General features: G+C 37.6%; 1 protein-coding gene across 1 annotated transcript in view; it reads left to right on the top strand.

The window, feature by feature from the left end:
- The window catches only part of LOC589947 (cAMP-dependent protein kinase catalytic subunit 1), a 52,852-nt gene that overhangs the window by 17,828 nt on the left and 11,667 nt on the right, over positions 1 to 23,357 (top strand). The window contains exon 5 of the mRNA XM_030996384.1: positions 7,019 to 7,101. Within this exon, the coding sequence (XP_030852244.1) occupies positions 7,019 to 7,101 (83 nt within the window). The remainder of the gene's footprint in view (positions 1 to 7,018; positions 7,102 to 23,357) is intronic.

Here is a 23,357-nt window from a genome sequence, read left to right on the forward strand (position 1 = left end):
TTTAATCGAATATTATACTATGATGACGTCATCTAAATGATAATATATATCAAATTTCTGATAGAAAATTATCTCAGCTACAACATATTAAAATCTGGGTGAAAATCGATTACCGATACGTGAGATAATCTCAATTAAACAAAGACAAAAATGACGTCATCAACAAAATACATTTTTTGGAGTTTAGATGCCAATATTAAGACTTTGTTTCACTTTGTACGAGTCAGGGTGGTATGAAATCATATGTCCAACTCATGCTTTTTCCAACCATGATATAAAAATTGAGGGTCAATGGACTATCTGAAGAGCTATTTCGATTTTTAAAATGGCATGTTTTTGCCCATATATGCTATGTATTACAAGAGCTCGCACGCACGGACATTATCTTAAACGGACGCTCATTCCGTTATTATTGGGCAGAAAAAGGTGAACAATGTATCAAAATGCTTGAAAGAATGTGTCAGATATGATGACGGAAAAAAATTGGCGATTTTATGTTGCCAAATGCCAGGACACGAGAAAACGCGCGCCCATGCGCGTGTGCGCGTTTTTTTGCAAAATGCTTAAAATGGCCTAAAACGTATGCAAAATTAATTTGAGACGATTTGAAGCATTTTTATTTTTTGCCCACGCGCTAACGCGCGGACGTACGCATGCGCGCGCGTTTTCTGACCTGAAACTGACCGGACGAATATTGACCCTAATCATGATAAATATAAATGAGAAATGCCTTTCCGTTATGAAGATATGATCATGAGTAAAAAGTACCAAAAAAAACACAAAATGGCGCCTGGATGACATCATGAAGACTTGATGACCTTGAAAATGTTCCTGTCACGTCTTATGACAATGACCTATGACTGTGCCAAAATTGGACGAAATTAACTAAACTGATCGTGAGTTATCGTCGGAACAAAAAAGTGGGAACAATAAATAAAAATAAAGAATAATAATAATAATAAAGAAGAAAGAAAATTCTGACGAAAACAATAGGTGATCTGTCGTTGACAGACCACCTAATAAATAACTAAATAAATGATAACAAACAAAAATCCATGAAAAAAATCTGAAAATGTGTTATGCAAACAAAAGTAACGTTTACACTACCTGCCATGCACCATATATGTAGTAGCAGTATGATAGACTTATATATTGATAAAATGCTCAATACTGAACTGAACATGCTCAGAATACTCTGCATACTGTCTACATTTGCTCACAGCACCCTACCAAAGAAACGCACTAACTACATGTACATGTACATGTACATTACACGTATGCAAGGAATTTGTACGGTTGTTTGATTCCTTTGCCTTCAAATATACCCTTTTGTGTTTCCTTTTTATAGAGACAAGTTTTAATATAAGAAATTCAGACAAGAATAGGCTCCATTTTTTCTAATCCTTTTTATGGATTTACAAAGGGAAATGATTTGAACCAAAATAATTCTGAAATGCACCATTTTCAAGGTGTCTGCGCTTTGTAAACATTTCTGAAAAGCACCTAAAACTGGCAGCACCACTCCTCCACAAATGTCAAAATGCCAAGATACAGAGAGTGCATCCCCACAAGAAAAAGAATGGTGGATTTACCCCGAAATCACACATATCAAAGGTCAAGCGCATTATCCATTCTGCTAGGTTTGATTTGAGATTAGTTCCAGAGTGATGCAACAAGTAGGAGGGACACAACTTGCGTAAAACACCAGAGTGTACAGTGTAGGAGGCCATGCACAAATGCTTTGCCTTTTTCATATGTTCAATGGGTGTACACATGTATGCTAGTTGGCAAGTCCAACATATTTTGTCTCGTACATTACTGACCACATTCAATATTGTAGTACACTATATAGATCATTAGATGTACTTCTCAGCATTGTGAAATAGTATCAATTTTATAACCCTACTAGACTAGAGCCTCGATCTGACCAAATATGAAATGAAATGACATGTTTTATGTCAAGTAATGTTCATTTAAAGTCTTCAACACTAACAACATACATGTATAGACTACGAGACACCAAATGACCTCGTATCTCTGACTTGCCCAAGTGCTACGTGTACAATGAGAGTACAGGAAATTCCGAGCTTCAAGCTGAACTCTTGCTTTCTGGAAATACTTCTACATGTAAGAGCATTTAGTAAGCAAGTACTTAGTGAGGGCAGAGTCGTTTCTTTGTGTGTGTTGACACACTTTTATATTGTTGGGGCATGGTCTTAAAATACTTTGTCAGCTTCTTATGGGCTATTTTTAGAACACAGTTGTCTGCCTCTAAGGCTGCGTTCATGCTTAAATTTTGAAGGCAGAATGAGCGATCTGAAACGCTCATCGTAAACGCTCATCGTGATCGCAGTTCCACGATGTAGTGTTCATGCTTACTTCTCTGGCTCCCCAGGCAATTCTCCGTGTGTGGCCTTAATTGGTCTTCCAGCTGGATTCGCAAACCTTCACTGTGCATGCTACGTAGACCCACTAGAGGTCAGTGCGTTGACCCCATTTAAACGCGTTTACAAATTGTAAACGCATCTTTTGTGAGTTTACGATCGGCGATCGTGATCGCCGTTTTTCGGTGATTCTACAAAAGTGAGCTAAGACGCAACCGTGTTTTAAACTAAACGCGTAACAGATGCCTGATTCTGGCCGTCAAAATCAAGCATGAACGCGCCCTTAGTCTTATGGGCTATTTTTAGAACATTGCCCTCCTCTAGTTAGTACATGTAGAGCAGTACAGTGACAAGATGTCTGCTATCTATTCAAGTACAACTAGAATAAATTTGGAAACTAAGACCAAATATATGTTGTACTGACCAGTGCTTTGTGGAAATCCACGCGATTACATGGATTTATTGCTTAGAGCATTGTTTCCTTGTGCATACTGACCCAGTTATTGTTTGCTCAAAGTCTTAAAATACTTCCTTGGCTGGCCTCACTGGCTATATTTAGAACATTGCCCTCCTTTGCTTCATGTTAGAGCCAGCGAGGGAGTGCAGTGAATCAGCATGGTTTTGGCCATGACCTCGCACAGCGTTTATGGCTGAGTGCACTGATGGGTGACCCTATGCTTGTCTGTCTGCAGTACAGATAGGCCTGTCATCATCAGCTCCAGATTGCCAAATATCCTGCTATTTGAACTATCCTGATCGCAAATTCAAGCTAATTTGCGTCTTAGCGGGACAAATAGCGGGATATTTTGTGGAGGTAATCATCCCAAGATATCTTGGGCTAGTTTGCAAAATATCTCGCTATTTGGCAAAATATCCCGCTATTAGTCCGGTGCGTCTTTACCAGTCCGAAGACTCGCACTATGAGTGAAGTTGAACGCTGAGCAAAATATCTCGAGCTAATTTCTCGAGTTTCAAGCTTTGAGGTCAAGTCTCGAGCTGATGAAGACGCGATTTTGTAACTTCAGGAATATTTCCCAATTTGGAAATAGCGGGCTATTTGGCAATCTCGAGCTGATGAAAACAGGCCTTATGAGAGCTCTTCAAATCCTAGTCTGCAAGTACAGACACGGCACAGACTCTGCCTCTGATACGATACCACAACTCAAGTTGGTATTAGGTTGTACAACGCATGTGCCCCTGGCGTCAATTGCTCCGGGGTCAAATACCTACACTAACTGAATTCCTATCCCTGAAAGCCTGAAACAAATATTCCTAACCCTTTTTCTAACTCTAATAAAGTGTAAAGCTAAAGCCCAATTAAAAGTTTGCCATTCTAACCCTATCCCTAAAACCTGTATGTCTGTGGCGAAATAAATCCTAGAGTTTTTCAGCTGTTACCGTTTACATTACCAAACATCAAATATGGCAAAGTTGGCACCTTTTCCGGTTTCACTGAAACATCGCGGTAAGGCCCGGTTTGGCATATTTTGGCATGTTTGGTCACAAGTGTTAATGACCCTACAGACAAGATCAAAATTAAATATTTTTTACAATTTACGATTTGGATAGGTCAATGGATTGGGGAGTGGGGAGAAGATGATAAAAGAGCCTATTGAAATGCACAAATATCAAATACTTGCTATATATGCATAAAATTGCTGCATTGAATGAAAATAAAACAACTTCTCATGGATTTAAGGAGGCCCTATAAATCCCTTTTTTTTAAGCCCTGAAATAAAGTGAAATGTCTTTTTACATGTACAATTCATTGTATGTAATTTGCATCAGCCCATAGTTCAGAAACTAGACAACTTTGATTTAACATGGAGAGTGGCTTAGAAGTACATGTAGCAGAGGTTTCAAAATACAATTAAAATCTTGATCTGATAATGCAATCTGCTTTTGATTTGATTTGATTTGATTTATTGGTTTCTGCATCTTTTTTTTCTTCTTTTTACATCATACATTTTCATGAACATAATATGGTTTGATACAATATTTTAAGTGTATATAATTTTATACAGATACACACTGTAATGAACGAATTTAAACAAATATATTGAATGCATAATGAACATACATTAGATGCAGGAGCTTATCAAGAATGTGCTGCTTTCTTAAAGCAATTGTGTATTATTACTAGAGACATGTACAACAACTATCACAATATTATTGTAGTCTGCAGGCACAGACCCTAATTTGACACTTAATCAAAAAATCATTGTGCCTTGAGAGAAGTCTAGCCCAGCTACCTACTGGTTGTGTCAGCAGCTACAGTACATGGCCTATAGTAGTCTTATAGTGCAGACTCACTTTTACGACTGACCAGGGTTTGTGCTTGCAGACTAATATTATTGTAGCAGTGAGTACAGTATTCAAATCCTCTGTGCTGTGAAATTGTCTGTCTGTTTCACTGCAAGACGAAGAGTCCAGCCAGCAGCAACACAAGGCGCATCTTCATCATCTCGAGATTGCCAAATAGCCCGCTATTTCTGATTTGGGAAATAATCCTGAAGTAACAAATCACGTCTTCACTATCTCGAAAATCGACCTCGAAATTTGAAACTCGACCTTGATAAATTAGCTCGAGATATTTTGCTCAGCGTTAGCGCGTATTGCGAATCTTCGGTCTTGTGAAGACGCACAGGACAAATAGCTGGATATTTTGCCATATAGTGGGATATTTTGCAAACTATCCCAAGATATCTTGGGATGACAACCCTGACCAAATATCCTTCTAATTGCTACTTCGGTCTGATGAAGATGCAAATTAGCTGGATAGTTTGCGATCGGGATAGTTCAAATAGCTGGATATTTAGCAATCTCGAGATAGTGAAGACAGGCCTACAGTTATGTCATGGCAAGGACCAACTGTACCGTGGTGATGAAATGTTCACGCAAAGTGAAATGAATTTGAAATCACCCATTGGATGTCATGCGGTCGAGTGAACAGCCTGCATACTGTCCAAAGTAGCGACGCACATGCACAGCGTACGAGGGGGAAAAGCTTGACTGACTGGCTGGCTGTGTGGGCTGTATAATTGTGTTTATTTCACGTGTGACCCATCTGAGGTTCGAGCCAGTGAGCTAATGAATGCTTCTGCCTTGCCCGCCAGCCACACCGTAGTGGATGATGTGTAAATAATTGCCCGTTTGTCAAAGGCACTCTCATCTTCAAATCATGACGGGGTTCCCTATACTCGTCAAAAAACCGTAAGAGTAGGTGTCTTGGATAAGTCCCATTTTTTGTTTATGTATTTTTGAAGGGATGTTGCCAAGGGGGGAAGCTATGACAGAACTTGTCAATGAAGCTAATGAGGCAGAAGCTGGATGTTCTCTGACCTCGTGACATGGGCAGACAAAATTGCGTCTTGTCCTGATTTACATACTGTACATGCACAATTATGGACCCAGAGAACGTGCGGCGCCCCTGACTGAAAGCTGTGAACATTGAAAGTCTGCCTTTTGCTTGTCCTTACTCTTTTCCCATTCCAAGTTCAATAAAGCATGAACACATTGCTTCAAGAAAAAAATATAAATAGATTTAATCTTTTGTCAATATGTCAGTGTTAGTGCAATCATGCATACACCTTCTCCTGCCAGAGCAGACATTTTGTGATGTCATGGGCATTGACGAGGGGAGTCGAACAAGATTATGCATGCTGCATGGCATGCTGTATGAATATGTGTTCTTGAAGATTTTCCAAACCCACCTGCGTGCACAGCAGATCAATACTGACTCGGCAATCAGTATTTCCTTTCCAATATAAATGAATAGGACATTTTAAGGTTGGCGGGGAAAATTATGGAGTCGGGGGGGGGGGGGGGGGGGGGGTTCCTATGGGTGCCTGAAGCGAAATGATTGCTTGAAGCATTCAACAGGTCTATGCAGACGTATTATGCATAGGTTTCGGAGCAGGTGGTGTGCACACATATGACTGTAAACTTGTTTGGTGTTGTGTAGCAATCCCCTAACAACATGTAGCAAGAAGCTTGGGCAAACTAAATAATAATAATAATATTCCGTTTTTATATAGCGTTATAAACATCAATGATGTCTATTAGCACTTTTACAGATACATTATCACCCCGGTCATCGAATTCAGGCTTGCCCGCACGCAATGTATTCACATTTCCCTCCACTCCCTGGGGAGCATTCCAGCCAGGCGTCATTTAAGCGCACACTTGCTCATCTATCAAACCACATTAACTTATTAAACTGTTAAAGCATTGTTCTAATATTCCACAATATTCCACTTTATTTAAGATAAATGCCATTTTGATTGCCATGTTTCTCGTTTTGAGTACTGTGAAAGTACCGGTACAGTGTGATATTTACTTCAGTGATAAAAAAGAAGAAATAGTGCATATTGTTTTTCTTCTTTTAACTTTACACTTTTGTTTAAGAGAATAAACAAACAAATGGAATTTCAGTACCCTCTTGACTGGAACATGCACAAGTGCAATTATAATTAAAGTCAATGTTATATGTACAGTATGTGTTACTGTACACGAAACAGTTTGTGTTTTTCCTGTTCTCTTTGTTTTGTTTTGTGTGTTTTTTCTCTTTTTCTATGCAAGATTTAAAATTTGTCATGTATCATTAAACAAATATTCTCTCTTTCTACTTCCAGGATAACTCCAATCTGTACATGGTCTTGGATTATATTCCTGGCGGTGAAATGTTCTCTCACTTACGGAGAATTGGCAGATTCAGGTAAGATTATAACATAAAATAGCATAGTCTAAGTCAGTCCGCCTCATCAATGATTCCATTAGTACCACTCTTTAGATTAGAGGTACACTGTACAAGTACATGTAGATATGTAGTGTAGAGAGAGAGGAGAGAATTTTGCACTGATTCTAATTATACAAGAGTGGACTGTGGATTGCACTATCCTGGCGTATACCAGGGAGCATGCAAAGGGAAGTCCACTGGCGCACGTTGCATTTACACCTGCAGTCAGTTGGGACGATCTATCAGAGGCATCCCTTTCGAGATGTCTTGTTGCCATGACAACCTGATATGCCCTAGTACACATTTTCCCCCGCGATAATACAAAGCCCCTACTCAATTTTTTACAAAGAAAAGGTGGTCAAGGTCAAACCGTTTCTGGGGAGTGTTTCACAAAGACTAAGAACAACTTTAAGTTAGACTTAACTATGGCAGGCTATTCATTCCACTGTTTGCTCTCAACATTATGATCTTTAGAAAATATTTTTTCGTTCAATAAATTATGCAAAAATGTAGGTTTGTGGCCATGATTTGTACGTCCCTTTAGAGACCAATGCCAGTATAAATTGGTGAGAGCAAACAATGGCATGAATAGCCTGCCATAGTTAGGTCCAACTTCAAGTCGATCTTAGTCTTTGTGAAACACCACCCCCCCCCCCCCCAGGGGTGCCAGCGTTCTCATCACATGAGTTAGCTTGATGTATCATGCGCTAGATCGTGCTATCTCTCGTGGAGCATCCTCGGGAGTTGCTCCAGAGGTTCGCCATTGGGGATCTCCATGGCACACCTTGCAGAAGACCAAGATTACATCCCCATCTCCTCACCTCAGTATATTGTAGCATGATCTAGTGCATGCTGGATCACATTATCTCTTGCCATGAGAATGGTGTCATTAAAAGTAGGGCTGGGACGAGTAGTTGAATGCTCGAGTACCCGCACTGTTGACAACTACTCGAGTACGATTTTTCTTACTCGAATATTCGGCCGCAAAAAAAAAAAAAAAATCCCGGTCACCTGGCACTGTCCAGGCCGATGCTTACGTGTGCCAGGGAGCGGCTGCCGCTGGCATGGTATCGTCAGTAAAAATGTTTCCCTACTCAAGCACTGTCAAACTCACCACTCAGAAACTGGGACCAAATGTCCGGATTTCTGTTTGGACTCGGAGGAAAATGGATTATTCTGCCATCTTTGGTTTTTTAAACAGCATTGTTTACTGTTATTTTTATTATTAAATCGGCGCCTTCAACTGCAACTCGAAATATTTTTGCATGTGTTTTCGGCGAAGGAACTGGGATACTGCTCCAGTGGTATGGTGGTGGAAAAAAATCAACAAAAAATCAAAAAATCAAAAAATTCAAAAAAATTCAAAAAAATTCAAAAAAAACATGGCGTCCGAATATTTGAGTATTCGCTTGTAAGTATGGGAGTGTACTCGGGTACCTCATTACACTGTTGTGCACAGCCTTAATTAAAAGGGTGAGGGGAGGGCGGGGAGAAATTTCAACCTGTTCAAACGTTAATTAATTTCTTTGCGTGTATTTTTTTTTGTTTTGATCTTAGACTAATACAATTTTTACATGTATCATAATTTTCTGATCTTTAGCTCTCTAATACTCAGCTCTTAAGTTCTCTACTACTCAGCTCTTAAGTTCTCTACTACTCAGCTCTAATACATTATCTATTGCTACATGTATGTCAGTCCATTTGGCAAATATTCTATATTTGTATTCCTGAAAATCAAGCAATTGATTCTTTTGATTCTGTGAGAATTCATTTTCCCTCGTCACCACTTCCCAACTATACCTTTAAACGGTCAGGGAGATAAGCTGAATTTGCAACATGTATGTCCGTTGTGTCTAGTGCATCAATGCCCTAGGGGGGCGAGTATCTTGCTCTTGCTTCATGCATAATACATGAGATGTCAACCACATTCGACACCATAATTGTAGTTTCAGCAGACTCTAGTGCAATCGTTTGTGTAGTCGCTGCCCACTTGAAGTTGACTCGATAAGAGACGATGTCTAAATGATGTCTTCAAAATGAGCTGTTCAGGTTTATTGCATAAAAAGCACTTATTGATGAAGAGGAAGAGTTTAAAATGTAATGTGATTTATTGAGCATGCATTTCATAAGCTGTGGTAGTGCATTGTATAATCATGATAAAACTATGAACCTGTTAAACAGTGTAATCCCTGAGAACACCATTAATGTTCAGATATTTTTCCAAATAATTCTATTTAACAAATTGAAGTGGACAGTTTTATGTATCTTTTTTCATTCACAAACTCCAGCAAGATATGCTTCACTCCTAATAATTATGTTTTCATAAGGGGGAGGGGGGAGGGGGGGGGGGTGGATGGGCAAAGTATATGTCAACCATAGCCATTACATATCAATAATTGACAACTGTTGATAGCTAGTCAAGCCAGCAGTCCCTGTCGAAATATTTAAATAGGCCAAACAAATAGGGTTTTTTAAATTAAATATTAGAGGGCACCCTCTCATTACAAAAAGTCATATTTTTAGTGCAGCATTTCCTTCAGAAATGTTTGAAAATGTATTCTTTTTTTTTCTTCCATAAAAAATATTTGTATGCCTATGTTTTACAGTGAAAAATATACTGTACATGCTAACATTTCATCTCCAGAATATTTTTAGTCTCTTCTCAATAAAAAAAAAAGGGAGAAAAGAAAGAAAGGGGGTAAAAAAAAGAGATGTGTGGGAATGAGGAATATCTGCAGCGTTCTGTACTGAAACTCACGGTACATGTAACTCAATCTCGCATCTCTGACTCTGCAGCCGCAGTGTAGGCCTGTAATTTCATGCAAAGACTTTACCTGGGGAGCATGCATTGAGATGGGGCTTGTTCAAGGCGTACCTACTCTCTACTGCTAGAGTTGGGACACCACTAGTCTAGGGCCGTACGATATGATCGATGTTTAGCATTTAAACGATTGACACGATCATGGAGGTGGATTGATTAGTAATCGGCAGAAGCTATCTGCTCTGTACATTAAGGGTTCCATCTTGCTGTACTATATTTGAAATATGAAGTTCAAATATCAATAAATACATGTAGTAAACATACAAGGCAGCATGTGCATGGACTGGCTTACTTTTGTTAAGTAGTCAATTGATCGTTTGCCACGTACGATTTACATTAGATTTATATAGTAAAAATTTGTCATGGAAATACTGAGACTGCATGATGCACAAGCAGGCCTGCGCAAAAGTGCGTGTACATGTACAGGTGTACATGCTTGCAGAGAAAATGACATGCGCAGAACCTACATTTTCTACATAAAAGTAGGACTGTAGTACAGTACATGTATATTAATTCATCTATTTTCTTCATACTAACCATTAACCTTTAGAAGGCCGAGAAAAGATCTTTGAGGTTGATTTCATACAATTTGTATACATGCATGTTCATATTATTTTTTTAGGTCATTAGTAGAAGTTTATATTTCTTGATAAACACATTTGATTGCAATTACCGTCAAGACACAGATGTCACTATGAACATGACTGACAAAGAAAGCGGACAAAATATACAGTTCCTCAGGTAGACAAAGGAACATCCCTTCACTGCTATTATGTAAAAAGGTAAATATGCATGTGACACCTGTTCTACACATTTTTACATAATAGCAGTGAAGGGATGTTCCTTTGTCTACCTGAGGAACTGTATATTTTGTCCGCTTTCTTTGTCAGTCATATTCATAGTGTGTAGGCCAGCACATTCTGTTACGTTTCATACACTATACCAGAAACACTGACATGAAAACATAATTTAGTGGATGCACACATACTTTATGTAGAATGGCCTACATAGCAGTATGTACGGTAATTATGTCTATTGAGCATAATCCAATCAGTTCTTGGATTGCACCTGAACTTCTGAAGCACATGATTTGATATGCCACTAAAAATGTTATATTTCTGTTTCTGTGCATTTTTGGGGATTCTGATTCTGATTCTGATTCTGATTCTGATTCTTAAATATGTATGTTTTGAAGACATAATCTTGATCTGAGAGGAACCACCTAATAAATGAGAATAAGCTGTAATTACTATAAGCCCCAATAGAATTTTTTTTTTTTTAAATATATTTATTTATTTATTTTGACAGGGTGACTCATTATCACCAATGATGAGGAATAATAGTTTAACAAATATATATAAATATATATATATGAGCAAGATGAAGTTGCTCTGACCATAAAGGAAAGGGTAAAAAATGAAAGGAAAAGCTTTTTTTTGTAATTACTTGTTGATAGTTTTAAATCTCGATTGTACGGGTAGTTTAAATGTAATTAAAACATTCATAAAATTAACTGTAGGGGCCTTCTTGGAAAATCATAAGGTGCTTTTTGAGGGGTCATTGTACAGTTCATGTATACCGGTAATGGAAATTAATTTAATCCAAAAAATAATTCAATTGTAATTTTTGAGTGTATTAACAGTTTTCCCTGATATTTGATTTGATTCCCATTCTTTTGTTCTAAACGTACATGTATATGTGGTCAGATATATTTTGGGGAAAATACCTTGCTTAGACTTGCCTATAGTATCTAAAAATGAAAAAACAATATTCTCTCAAAGTTACTGTTTGCTCTGTCTCATCTAAAGCTTTCTCAGAATAGTCTTCTCTGATCACTTATTTTAATATAAAATTTATGCAGCTGCATCTATTGTGCGGTTGATGATTGTTTATTTGACCTTCCCCTCCGTGTAAACGTGCAGAATAATACCCATTGAAGAAAGTCACTGCGTTGGCTCTACTCGAGTCATGGATTTGGTTATGATTGTTATTGTTGCATCGCCACATACATGTACATGTACGTCAGGCCTGATAAAAACCCGATTTAAATCAGTTTTCCGATTTTTTTTTAATTTTTCCCCGATTTTTCTCAATTTTTTTTCTTCTTCCCGATTTAAAAAAAAAAAAAAAATCTAGATTTTTTTTTTTTTTTTTTAACCATTTTTTTTCTTCCCTATTTTGCCCTATTTTTTCCCCAATTTTTTCCCCAATTTTCCTAATTTTCCCAATTTTCTTGCTCGAAAGGGGGGAATGTTGTTAGATGCCATTTTTTCCCAGCGAATCCTCTTCTTTTTTTTTTACTCAAGGGGGGCGTGGTTGAGGGGAAAACAAAAAACCTATTTTTTTTTAGTGCTCACTATCACCCCTGATGTACGTGTATGTACTGTAGATGGAATTGGTTATGATTATTATTGTTGCATCGTCACATACATGTACATGTATGTACATGTAGATGGTTTGCATGTATAAACTAGATATCTCAAATTGCCTCAAAAGTGGTACAGCAACAACTTTAAAAATTATGAAAATAGTGACAACGGATCAGGTGTGGTCATCTGTCCAGTTTTCCATTCCAATCGAGAATTTTCCAGTTGGAGTTCGCAGTTATTCATTATTTAATATTTATCAACATGAATTGAAACCGGTTAGCTCAGAAAGAAAATCATCCATGAGTTATTCGTTATCATGCAAGCAAACTACCATGCTGCAGCCATATCCCCTTCAGATGAAATAAAATATAGAAACAATTTCCTAAAAATGCTGACAGTCTGAAGGGAAATTTGATAGGCCATGGTCTACCCTCATACATGTATGGGTACAGGTACATGTAGATGTATTCAGAAAATAGATAAGTTTTCATTTTATTCATTTTCTTTTCTTTCTATCCCTTTGACTACTATTTACCATAAATTATCATGAATATACATCGTATTATGCATGACCAGTTTCTGAACAAGGGGAAGGGGGGGGCGGGTTACAGATGACAAGTTATGGTGAGGATGCCATACCAGAGAGACGTTGTTTTTCTAATGTACACAATATCTCCTGGTACTGGGCTCAAGTGAATGCACTCTAAAGACAGTTGATTAATATCATGCAGGGTTGCTGTCACAAGCACTTTATAATGGAATCCAGCAATGTCCCCTAAAATAAAAGACACAGCCGGCATCCCGTCCGATGCCCGTAAAATGCTCCTATACAGAGAGAGCACCACTGGCACTGGCACACAGATTGCATTTTGGAGTCTGTAAGGCCAGTGCTTTGCCATGATTATACAGGGAGCAAGCAGCCTTCACCGTATCGAATTCAAGAAAAATGAGATCAACGAGCGAGTGAGCGGCATAGGTGCAGGCAGGATGTCGTGTGTGATGAATATTGTATAATGCGTGTGAAGCTGGCTGGCTGGCTTGGCTGTCTCCCTCCGTGCAATCAATACACAAGTGAGGGAGCATTTGATGATGAATGGCTATTGCCTATGATGACCTTCAGGAAGTCACCAACTGTCCCTGGTTATTCTCCGCTACCGCATTCCCCCTGGTAGTACATCTCCTCCCGTGTCTAAAGGTTATTAAACTACCATCTCTCAATTTAAATTAGTCTGCAGAGATTGAACTGAACACAATCGTTAGATTGGAGGAGGAGATTTAATTCAGATTTTGCATCATAAATTAGTACAATTGTGTGTATTTACCTTTAGATGTAAACAGAAACAAATTGTCCCTGGTTATTCACTATCGCATTCCCCTTGGTACATCTCCTGTGTAAAGGTTATTAAACTACTGTCTCGCATTTAAATTAGTCTGCAGAGATTGAACTGAACACAATCATTAGATTGGAGGAGGAGATTTAATTTAGATTGTGCATAATAAATTTGTACAATTATGTTTATTTACCTTTAAATGTTAACAGAAACAAATTGTCTCTGTTTATTCTCTACCCCATTCCCCCTGGTACATCTCCTCTCGTGTGTAAAGGTAAATAAACTACCATCTCTCATTTAAATTAGTCTGCAGAGATTGAACTGAGCACAATCGTTAGATTGGAGGAGGAGATTTAATTCAGATGTTGCATAATAAATTTGTACGATTATATTAATTTACCTTTAGATGTAATCAGAGACAAGTTGTCCCTGGTTATTCTCTACCGCATCCTGCTAGTACATCTGCTGCATTTTTAGTAAAGGCTACTAAGCTATTGATCCCCCTTATAAATTAGTCTGCAGAGATTGAACTGAACACAATCGCTAGAATGGAGCAGGAGATATAGTTTTTGCATACTAAATTTGTACAAATTACGTTTTTGTATGTTTACATGTAAACAGAAACAAATTGTCCCTGGTTATTCTCTACCGCATTCCCCCTGGTACATCTGCTGCATTGTAGTAAAGGCTATTAAAAAAATCCCCCTTATAAATTAATCTGCAGAGATTGGGCTAAAGATGAGCACAAAAATGAGAGTGATGGAGAAATTCATCTTTTACATACAAAGTGTTTACAAAATGTATTTAAAGAGAAACAAATAGGGTCAATGATTCAAATATTATTTCCCATATTCCCACTATAGATCTCATACTGCAATGCATTCAATACCTCTGTCACACCGCCAAACCGACTTTAGACGGACTGCAGACCGACTCCGAAACCGACTCCAGACCGACTCCAAACCGAATGATTTTTAGCCATAGACTCAATTTAAGATTTTTAATCGGTCTGGTGTTGGTCTTGTTCGTGTGACTGAGGTATAAAGGTCACTAAACTAGGATTTCTCATATACAATAGTCTGCTGAGATACAGTTGTCCATTAACTATACTCAAATGCTGTAGGACGAATTGATATTTTACATACATGTACTGAGTGTGTAAAAATACCTGTTGTAAACAAAACAAACAAATGAGAAAGAAAAAAACAGTCCCTGTTTAACATTCTTTCCCTTAATCCCACTGAATCACGTTCTGGATTGCAGTAAAGGTTATTGAACTGATGTTTATCATTTAAATTAGTCGGCGGACTATATTATATGCAAATAGTAGGCCGACGGTAGAACTTTACAGTATAAGAAATAGGATTAATACGAGCAACATACTTGCAGCAGTGCATGGGAATACTAGAATCAAATTGTCTGTGCTGTCTTATTCTTTCCTCAATTCCCCTTGGTATCTCTGATTTATCATTTAGATTAGTCAGCTGACCATATACACAAATAGTTGGCTGGCGGAAGAATGCTACAGTATAAGAAATACAAGCAACATACATGCAGCAGTGCATTTGAATAGAATCAAATTGTGCTCTCTTATTCTTTCCCCAATTACCCTTGGTATCTCCCAGACATTGTGGTATTTGTAGGTTCTCTCATGGATTCATCTCAAGCATTGGACTGAACATAATATACACAAAGGCAAGACTTGTTTATGGAAGAGCAAAGCAGATTTTGTCATATACATGTACATCTCTGTGCTAAATTTGTTTATTAAAAAATTGGAAAGAAGTCTTATGCTGCAAGAAATATCTCTTTCTAGAGAAGTACATTTATAGAGAGATTATTACATCTAAGGCAGATGAATGGAATTACATGTATACAGTATAGATCATGATACTGAATTCAGTGGGGGGGGGGGGGGGGGGGGGGGGGGGGGGGGGGGGGGGGGGGGGGGGGTGTACGCTTTTAATAGATATTTTTGAATTGCCATAGATGTGAAGTTTGATTACAAGAAATTCCTTGTACGCATGTGTTTCTTTCAGGCTCACTCACTCACTTCCCCCCCCCCCCTCCCCCTCTCTCTCTCTCTCTCCCTGCCTCCCTCTCTCTCTCTCTCTCCCTGCCTGCCTCCCTCTCTCTCTCTCTCCCTGCCTCCCTCTCCATCTCCCCCCCCCCCCTCTCTCTCATTTTCTTTTCAGCTCTCCACTCCCATGTATTTTACAACCCATACTTCAGTATCTAGAAGCAAAGTAGAATGTTGTCGTATTTGAATGGGTATTTTTTAGGAGAGTCAACATAATTATAATAACTCAATTAGTGGAGAAGATCTTGATTGTCCTTGCTAGAGATGGAATGTTGAAATTATGCAACCTTGCTGGAAATCATTGAAACCTTCTAAAGGCTCTAGTCAAGGGCTTTGATCAAGAGTGGTAACGGTAATGCAGGGCTTCTATGACGTTGGGAGTATTTTTTTTCCAAAGAGAAAAGTAATGAATTTAAATCAACATGGTAAACAACGGTTTCTTCTCAGAACTCAATCAAAAGCTGATGTTTTCCAGTTGTTACTGAATTGAATAGAAAATGTTTCTATCGTACCCCAAAAGGCCTTTGCAGCACTGGGGCTACATTGCAGAGGAATTTACAGTTAAAATGATATTACCGGTACTAACAAATTACAACAATCATTGATACCGGTACTCATTGACCCATATCATATCTTCAATGTGAAGGGTTTAGGTTATTACACGATGTAATGAAGGTCTTCTTCTATCTGATAAATACACAGGAGAGATACATGTTCATTGTGTAGTTCGATGAAATGAGCGCTCAAATTTTGATGTGCAATGAAGCAGATGATTATTCTGTAAATATGTTCAGACTTTGGACTGGTATTACAATTAACCTTGTATAGTACATTCAAACCATGTCTGATATGGGGCACTGTATTAAGAGGGATGGCACCTTTCATTGTCTCTCCTCTTTTTTTGCAAAAAAAAAGAGAGGAAAAAATAAGCATTCTGGATCAAATTTTAGCACCAGGCACTCTCCATAGAATTCTTCAGTATTCGTTCGTTACAGTTCAACGCAGTCACACCTTCAAGACCAACATTATATTATTTGACAAAACAGGTTCATTACTCTAAATAAACCAAGATTTTGTTGATTATTAATGCATTTGGAGGTGGTTTGGAAGCTGGACTACATGTACATGGGTACTTTTCTAAGTACATTCATATTGAGACAATATAATATACATGATTCCAGCAAGCAAACAACATTCTCAAGTTGTTTGTATAGTTTTCCAAGGGCATTCAAGTGTGAATATTTATTTACATGTACAACATACATCCCAAGAACGGTTTGTTTTCCCTGTCTATTGCATGTACATCTCATTCACATTGGAATGTACAAATAGTCAAATATGTTGCTTTTCACTTCAAAACCACTGAGAAGTCACTTGAAGTTCCATTTCAGCTTCATGGTAATACGTGTATAACATCCATCAACATGTATTCGGTGAAAAGGTGCCATGAATATGAGGACAAAAGAGCCCATTAACTAATCACGTTTAATATTGCACAACAAATATGCAGACATCATTAAAGGTAAAGACCAGTATTGGAAACGACTCAATTTTCGAAATATGAAATGAAAGCTCTTATTACCAATTTTGTGAAAGAATATGTTTTGACTAATACATGATGATAAAAATTTTGTTGGGAAACCGCCTACTAATTGATATATTTGGTAAATTAGTTTGTCTATTGGACTGTGAGAGATAAACGCACGTGTTGTGCACGTGTGTCCCATAAACATCTTTCTGTGTACAGTGCTTGTAACTTTACGAAGACTGGGCCAAATTTCTTATCATTTTGATGATTCCAGAACCTTGCAGTACACACCAATACTTATATGCTAGATGATCAACCTTTTCTGATTGATTCCACAATGTTTCTTTCAGAATGTAATCCCATGACTATAACTGGTCTTTATCTTTAAACCACCAAGTTGAAGGGAATTACCTGTGTGGAGGGATTACTGCATATTCGCATGCTAAAAATTTGGCAGACAAAATGACTATTCATTGCTTTCCTTTAAAAGGTTAATTGAATTCTGATGAATAAAGTTGGTGACATTTTGGTAATTTGATAGCTGAGATAACTCAGATACTGTTTATCAATGTCAGCTAGATAGCTGAGATAACTCAGATACTGTTTATCAATGTCAGCTAGTATATTGAACTACCGGTATTCTGTGATACTAACACTATCGCTTATCAGTTCCCAAAATGTTGGTTACATTTAAATCATTAAAGGGCAAGTCCACTCCAAAAATAAATTACTTTCCTTGTAGATTTTCCCTGACGTCCAGCCAGTCTGGCTATTTTTTCAAGATGGCTGACAACATTTATGTTTTTTTCTTTTTTTCAATTCAAATAAAATATCATTTTAGCAATACATTTTCATGTTTTTTAATTTAAAAAAAAGGGTGAAAAAAAAAAGGCGGCCTCATAAAAGGAAGCGGGCGGGGACGCTAAACATGAAGTCTTTTTTAAATGACCGAACCCTGCTGAACTGCAATCTGATATCAGATGTAGATATGAAATGATGTGCTTCCATCATTCCATCCGTTCACAGTGTTATGTGTGAACATGGCTGTGCAAGACTGCTGCAAATGTAATACACTAAGCTTGCTGAACTAAAATCTGATGTGTCGTTCATCAGCTTACAGCGTCATGTATGAACTTGGCCATACATGACTACTGCAGCTTGTAATACACTAACCCTGCTGAACTGAAATCTGATGTACATGTATGTTGTTCATCAGCTTACAGCGTCTTGTGTGAACGTGGCCATACATGACTACTGCAGCATGTAATACACTAACCCTGCTGAACTGAAATCTAATGTGTGTCATTCATCAGCTTACAGCGTCTTGTGTGAACGTGGCCATACATGACTACTGCAGCATGTAATACACTAACCCTGCTGAACTGAAATCTAATCTAGATATGACCCGTTCGCAGCATTGTGTGTGAACGTGGCCGTACATGACTACAGCAGCATGTAATACACTAACCCTGCTGAACTGAAATCTGATGTAGATATGAAGTGATATAGATGCTTCAGCCTTCCGGGCCTAGTCCACTGTACCATTACCTATCTACAGCTGCTGTTTATCAGCACTATGAATACATCAAATTTGTGTGTGTGTATGGTGTGTAGGGGAGGCAGAGGATTGTTACATGGGGTGACTTGTGTGTTATTATCCTTATCTGGCTGGATTAAAATGACCTGTCACTGTTTATCTAGACATGATTCCAATTAAACAGAAATACATTTAAATGCAATTATATACAAATAGTCAAATATATGTAGGCTACATGTACACCAGCATGCATGATGTTTACTTTCGTTCTAGCTGAACTAACATGACCCCTCTTTGTTTATTTAGACTTGATGCCCATTAAACATATAAGTACATTTAATACATAAAAATTTGTTCAAATAAGCATATATATTATGATGGCTACTTTTATTTTCAGCATGAATGAAAGTAAATTGTTTTGGCTAAATTATAATGACCTGCCAATTTTAGCTAGATACATACATGTATATGACTCCCATTTCAAAACAAAAATATCATATGTGTACATATATATGTGTGTACAAAATATGACTTCTTATACCTGTAACTGCAATACATGTAAGACTTCAAATATACATGAACATGTACATTTGTAGGTAGAAACATACATGTACATGTAGCCTGTAGGCCTTACATGCACATGTATGTACATCAACATGAATTATGTTTGTTAAAGGGATCGTTTAACAATGTTAAATCTGAGATACAAGGCCCTACATGTTATCAGTGTCTGTGATGTGGTGTAATATTGAAGCCCTAAAAAAATTGCTCTTCAAAATGATCAAAAAGTGCCTCAAAAAAGTAAAAAATCTTTGAGTGACCGGTTTTACCATACTCGTTTTCCCCAATAGACTGTAGTGTTATGAAAACCGTCAGGCGAACGGTTTTCAAAATTTGTAATTCCAATCATAAATATCTTGATAATCAGACAGGCGATCGGCTTGTAAAAGTAATGGGGTTCCTGACTGACCTAAAGGTTTATAATTATCATTGCATCATGAGCTAAATCCAGAATTTTGTTTCAGAATCCGAGACAAAGTTACCGGATCCCTTTAATGTAATGTATCTGGCTGAAATATATTCACCTGTTATTTTACATCTAGACTTGATTCTTACTGTATTTAGCAAAAACACATGTACATGTACATTGTATGTCGGCTACATGTTTAGGGTTACAAACATGAATCACATTGCATGTGCATGTACATACACAGTACAGGTACAAGTGTTCATTTGCATTACGATATGTTTGCAACACGATTGACGATCTTTCCCAAACATGTCCATTTATGCAGACGATCACATGCAGCTAGTAGACCTTGGGAAGATATATTGACTTAGCTGCAGTCTCAGAACCAGTTCCAAGAAATGCACATATTGCATGTACTGAAGTGTTGACATATTTACCTTCAAAGAATTGATGACCTGTATACTTTGTGTATACAGTCTGTCAATGTGATAATGCTCACCAGTGAGAAGTATGTACCTTCAAGTAGTATGACTGCACATGTACAGTTAACTTTTAAATTATTCATACCCTTCGTAAATTTTGATGTTTTTTTTTTTGTGTGTGATTTTTGTAACTCACATACTAGTTGAATTAGGACCTTTGTTGAATATACTTTCAGATGCGAGCATTGATTTTTGTCACATTTTCAAGAAACATAAATCGGGGCAAATCCATTTTTCACATAGTTTAAAACTTACACATTTTGGTAAGGGTATGAATAATTTAGTTGTTGACTGTATGTGTACTAAACTTTACTTGTAGCCCTCCCTACATACTGTACATGTAGCTATATGTTGCACAAGAACATATACATGTACAAATATATATACAATGTAGAAGTGATTGATGTCTGCTATTTTTATGAAAGAGGAGGAATTGATAATCTAATGTCATTGATGTATGCATGAAAAGCATGCTGGTACATACTTACATGTAAATGTTCATGTAGTATAAATATTAGTAATACGCAAATATAAATACATTAGGGGCACGGTGCATTCCACCCAATCTTTTAGGAAGAGTGAAAATGCGAGAGAGGCTATGGTAATACATAATTGTAGGTAGTAGTACTCAGTATTATACATTGCATTTTTTTTTTATTGTCACCTATTTTTCAGTATATTATAATTAACTTTAAATGAAGTGTCGGGATTGATCCTGGGCTGAATTGAAATCAAGATGCCTACAGAATTGTTAGTTGAAATGTATTGTCTCATATTTTCATACTTATTCGTTATTAGATATAAATTAAATTGCTTTGTTTTACAATTACAAGTAAGAGGTCATAAGGATAAATTATGAGTCCCATAGTGAAACATAGTATTTTTGATATTTTATACCTTGATATAATTTAGATTCTTGGTTTATAAGTATACTTCAGATATATTTTTCCAACCAGCAAAAACGGTAGGGCCTCAAGTTTGTAGGCTTTGCTGACAATAATAAAGAAGAATTTTGGGGCATTAATATATATAGGAAATAGACGATTTGCAGTCCATTTCAAGTCCAGAAAAAAGGAAAAAAAACCTACAAATTTGCCTTCAATGATATTGGATATTTCAATTTGTTGAAAGAACTAACCTTCACCCATCCACCTCTTATGGTCTAATTCCATGGTTGATATGTACTCCTAATTTTGAAGAGTGTGTGCTTTGCCAAGTCCTTTTAGCACAGTGAGGATGGAATGGTGATTGTGTTCAACCATTGTAAGGAAGACATAGTTGACAACTGCATTTTATTATTTTAAATTTACATGTAAAGTTCATTTCATTTTGTATTCTGACTGGTATGCATGGAAGGCTGCTCTCTTGTAGTATGTCGTCTACACTACTTCCATTTTTTGGAGACATATATTTTCTTGTGAAATATACCTACATTTACAGTGTACCTACATATTACCACTTTGCCGTTACTAAGATTTAATCTATTTCTCTTTCTCTCTCTTTCTCTCTCTTTCTCCGTCTGTCTCCCTCTTCCCCTCACCCTCTCTCTATCTCTCTCTCTCTCTCATTTCATATAATGTAGGTCAGGTTGTTTTCCTCAGGAAATTTCCTGAAAGAATTATTTAGGGACAACTGAATACAATGTACATGGACTAAGACATTTGTCTTCCCTTCAAAAGATAGATACATGTAAGACTGTGCTAAGTACATATACAATGTAGCTAGTGCATAATTCAAAGCATTTGAACTATCTTAACCTTAGATTACATGAATATCCAAGATGTGATCGTATTGCTTTCAGAAATGCCGTTGATGCTACACGTGCAGTATATACTGTAATGTACATGTAATGAACATGTTACAACATAAATTTACGCCCCAGAATTGTAATTTACTGCCCCTGAGTATCGGAAGCTCATCAGTATTATTCTGTTCACGACCATCCTGGAAATCTAAGCAGTGTACATGTACTACACAGTACAGTACATCTACATGTAGTAGAGGCCCTACATTTTACATGTACACATCTAATACAGATTGAATTGCATTGGTGCACATCTGGGGAGCATGCACTGATATGCTTCGCCACCAGAAGGAGTGTAATGCTAATGGTTTCAGAATGTTTCGCTTATTCTGTCTCTGTCTGTCTGCCTGCCTGTCTCTGTCTCTATCCCTCCCTCTCTTTTTCTTTCTCCCCCTCTCTCTCTTTCTCTCTTTCTTTCTCTCTATGTTTCTCCCTCTCTCATTCTACGTGTCTCTTTCTCTGTCACCATCTGTTTTTCCCTCCCCCACTCTCTATCTCCTTTCTTTATCTACAATATTTCTTTGTTTTGTTTTGCTTTTCTCTCTCCCCCCCCCCCCTCTCTCTCTGTCCCTCTCTCTCTCTCTCTCTCTCTCTCTCTCTCTCTCTCTCTCACACACACACAGTCACATTTTCTGTTTTGCTCTTTCTCTTTTACACTAAACTGACAACCTTTCCTATCTCTTTTTCTCCATCTCTCTCCACATCTCTCTCTCTCTCTCTCTCTCTCTCTCTCTTTGGCTGTCTATTAATTCTCTACACCCCTAAGCCCTGGCCTACGCTTACATAGCGCTGACTGATATTCTAATCAGTGATCTAAAATAGACATCATTGGTAGGCATCTGGATTGAGACAACATGTCCAATTGCCTGTGACAGGGAAGGTGATCAACGCCTCTGCTGAGAGCCAGAAGGGCGTTATCCCATATCATGTCGCACAGACCTAATGCCCTCCTGACTCTCAAAGGTGTACAAACGATACCAAGCCTGTAGGAAGAGCAGTGTAGGGTCTTGAACATGAACGCTAATGTTCCACTGAGTGCTGGCTGGCTTATGTACATGAACATGTATGTTTCACGTCTTGCGCTTCCCCCTCCCACAGCTCCCGAAACGTTCGGAATGTATGTCCCTGATCTGAACTTGAAGAGCTATCTTCAAGTTCACAGAAGATATACAGTAGAGCACATTATTAATGTGATGATGAATTTGCTGGAAAATATGATTGTCTTTTTAACATATCTATTTTAATTGTATAGAAAAGTGATTAATGTAAAGCATTGTATGAAAATGATCTCTTTCTTTGTTTGGTTGTAACTA

This window comes from Strongylocentrotus purpuratus, unplaced genomic scaffold, assembly GCF_000002235.5.
Source record: "Strongylocentrotus purpuratus isolate Spur 01 unplaced genomic scaffold, Spur_5.0 spur5_scaffold_3, whole genome shotgun sequence".
NCBI classification, from domain to species: domain Eukaryota; kingdom Metazoa; phylum Echinodermata; class Echinoidea; order Camarodonta; family Strongylocentrotidae; genus Strongylocentrotus; species Strongylocentrotus purpuratus.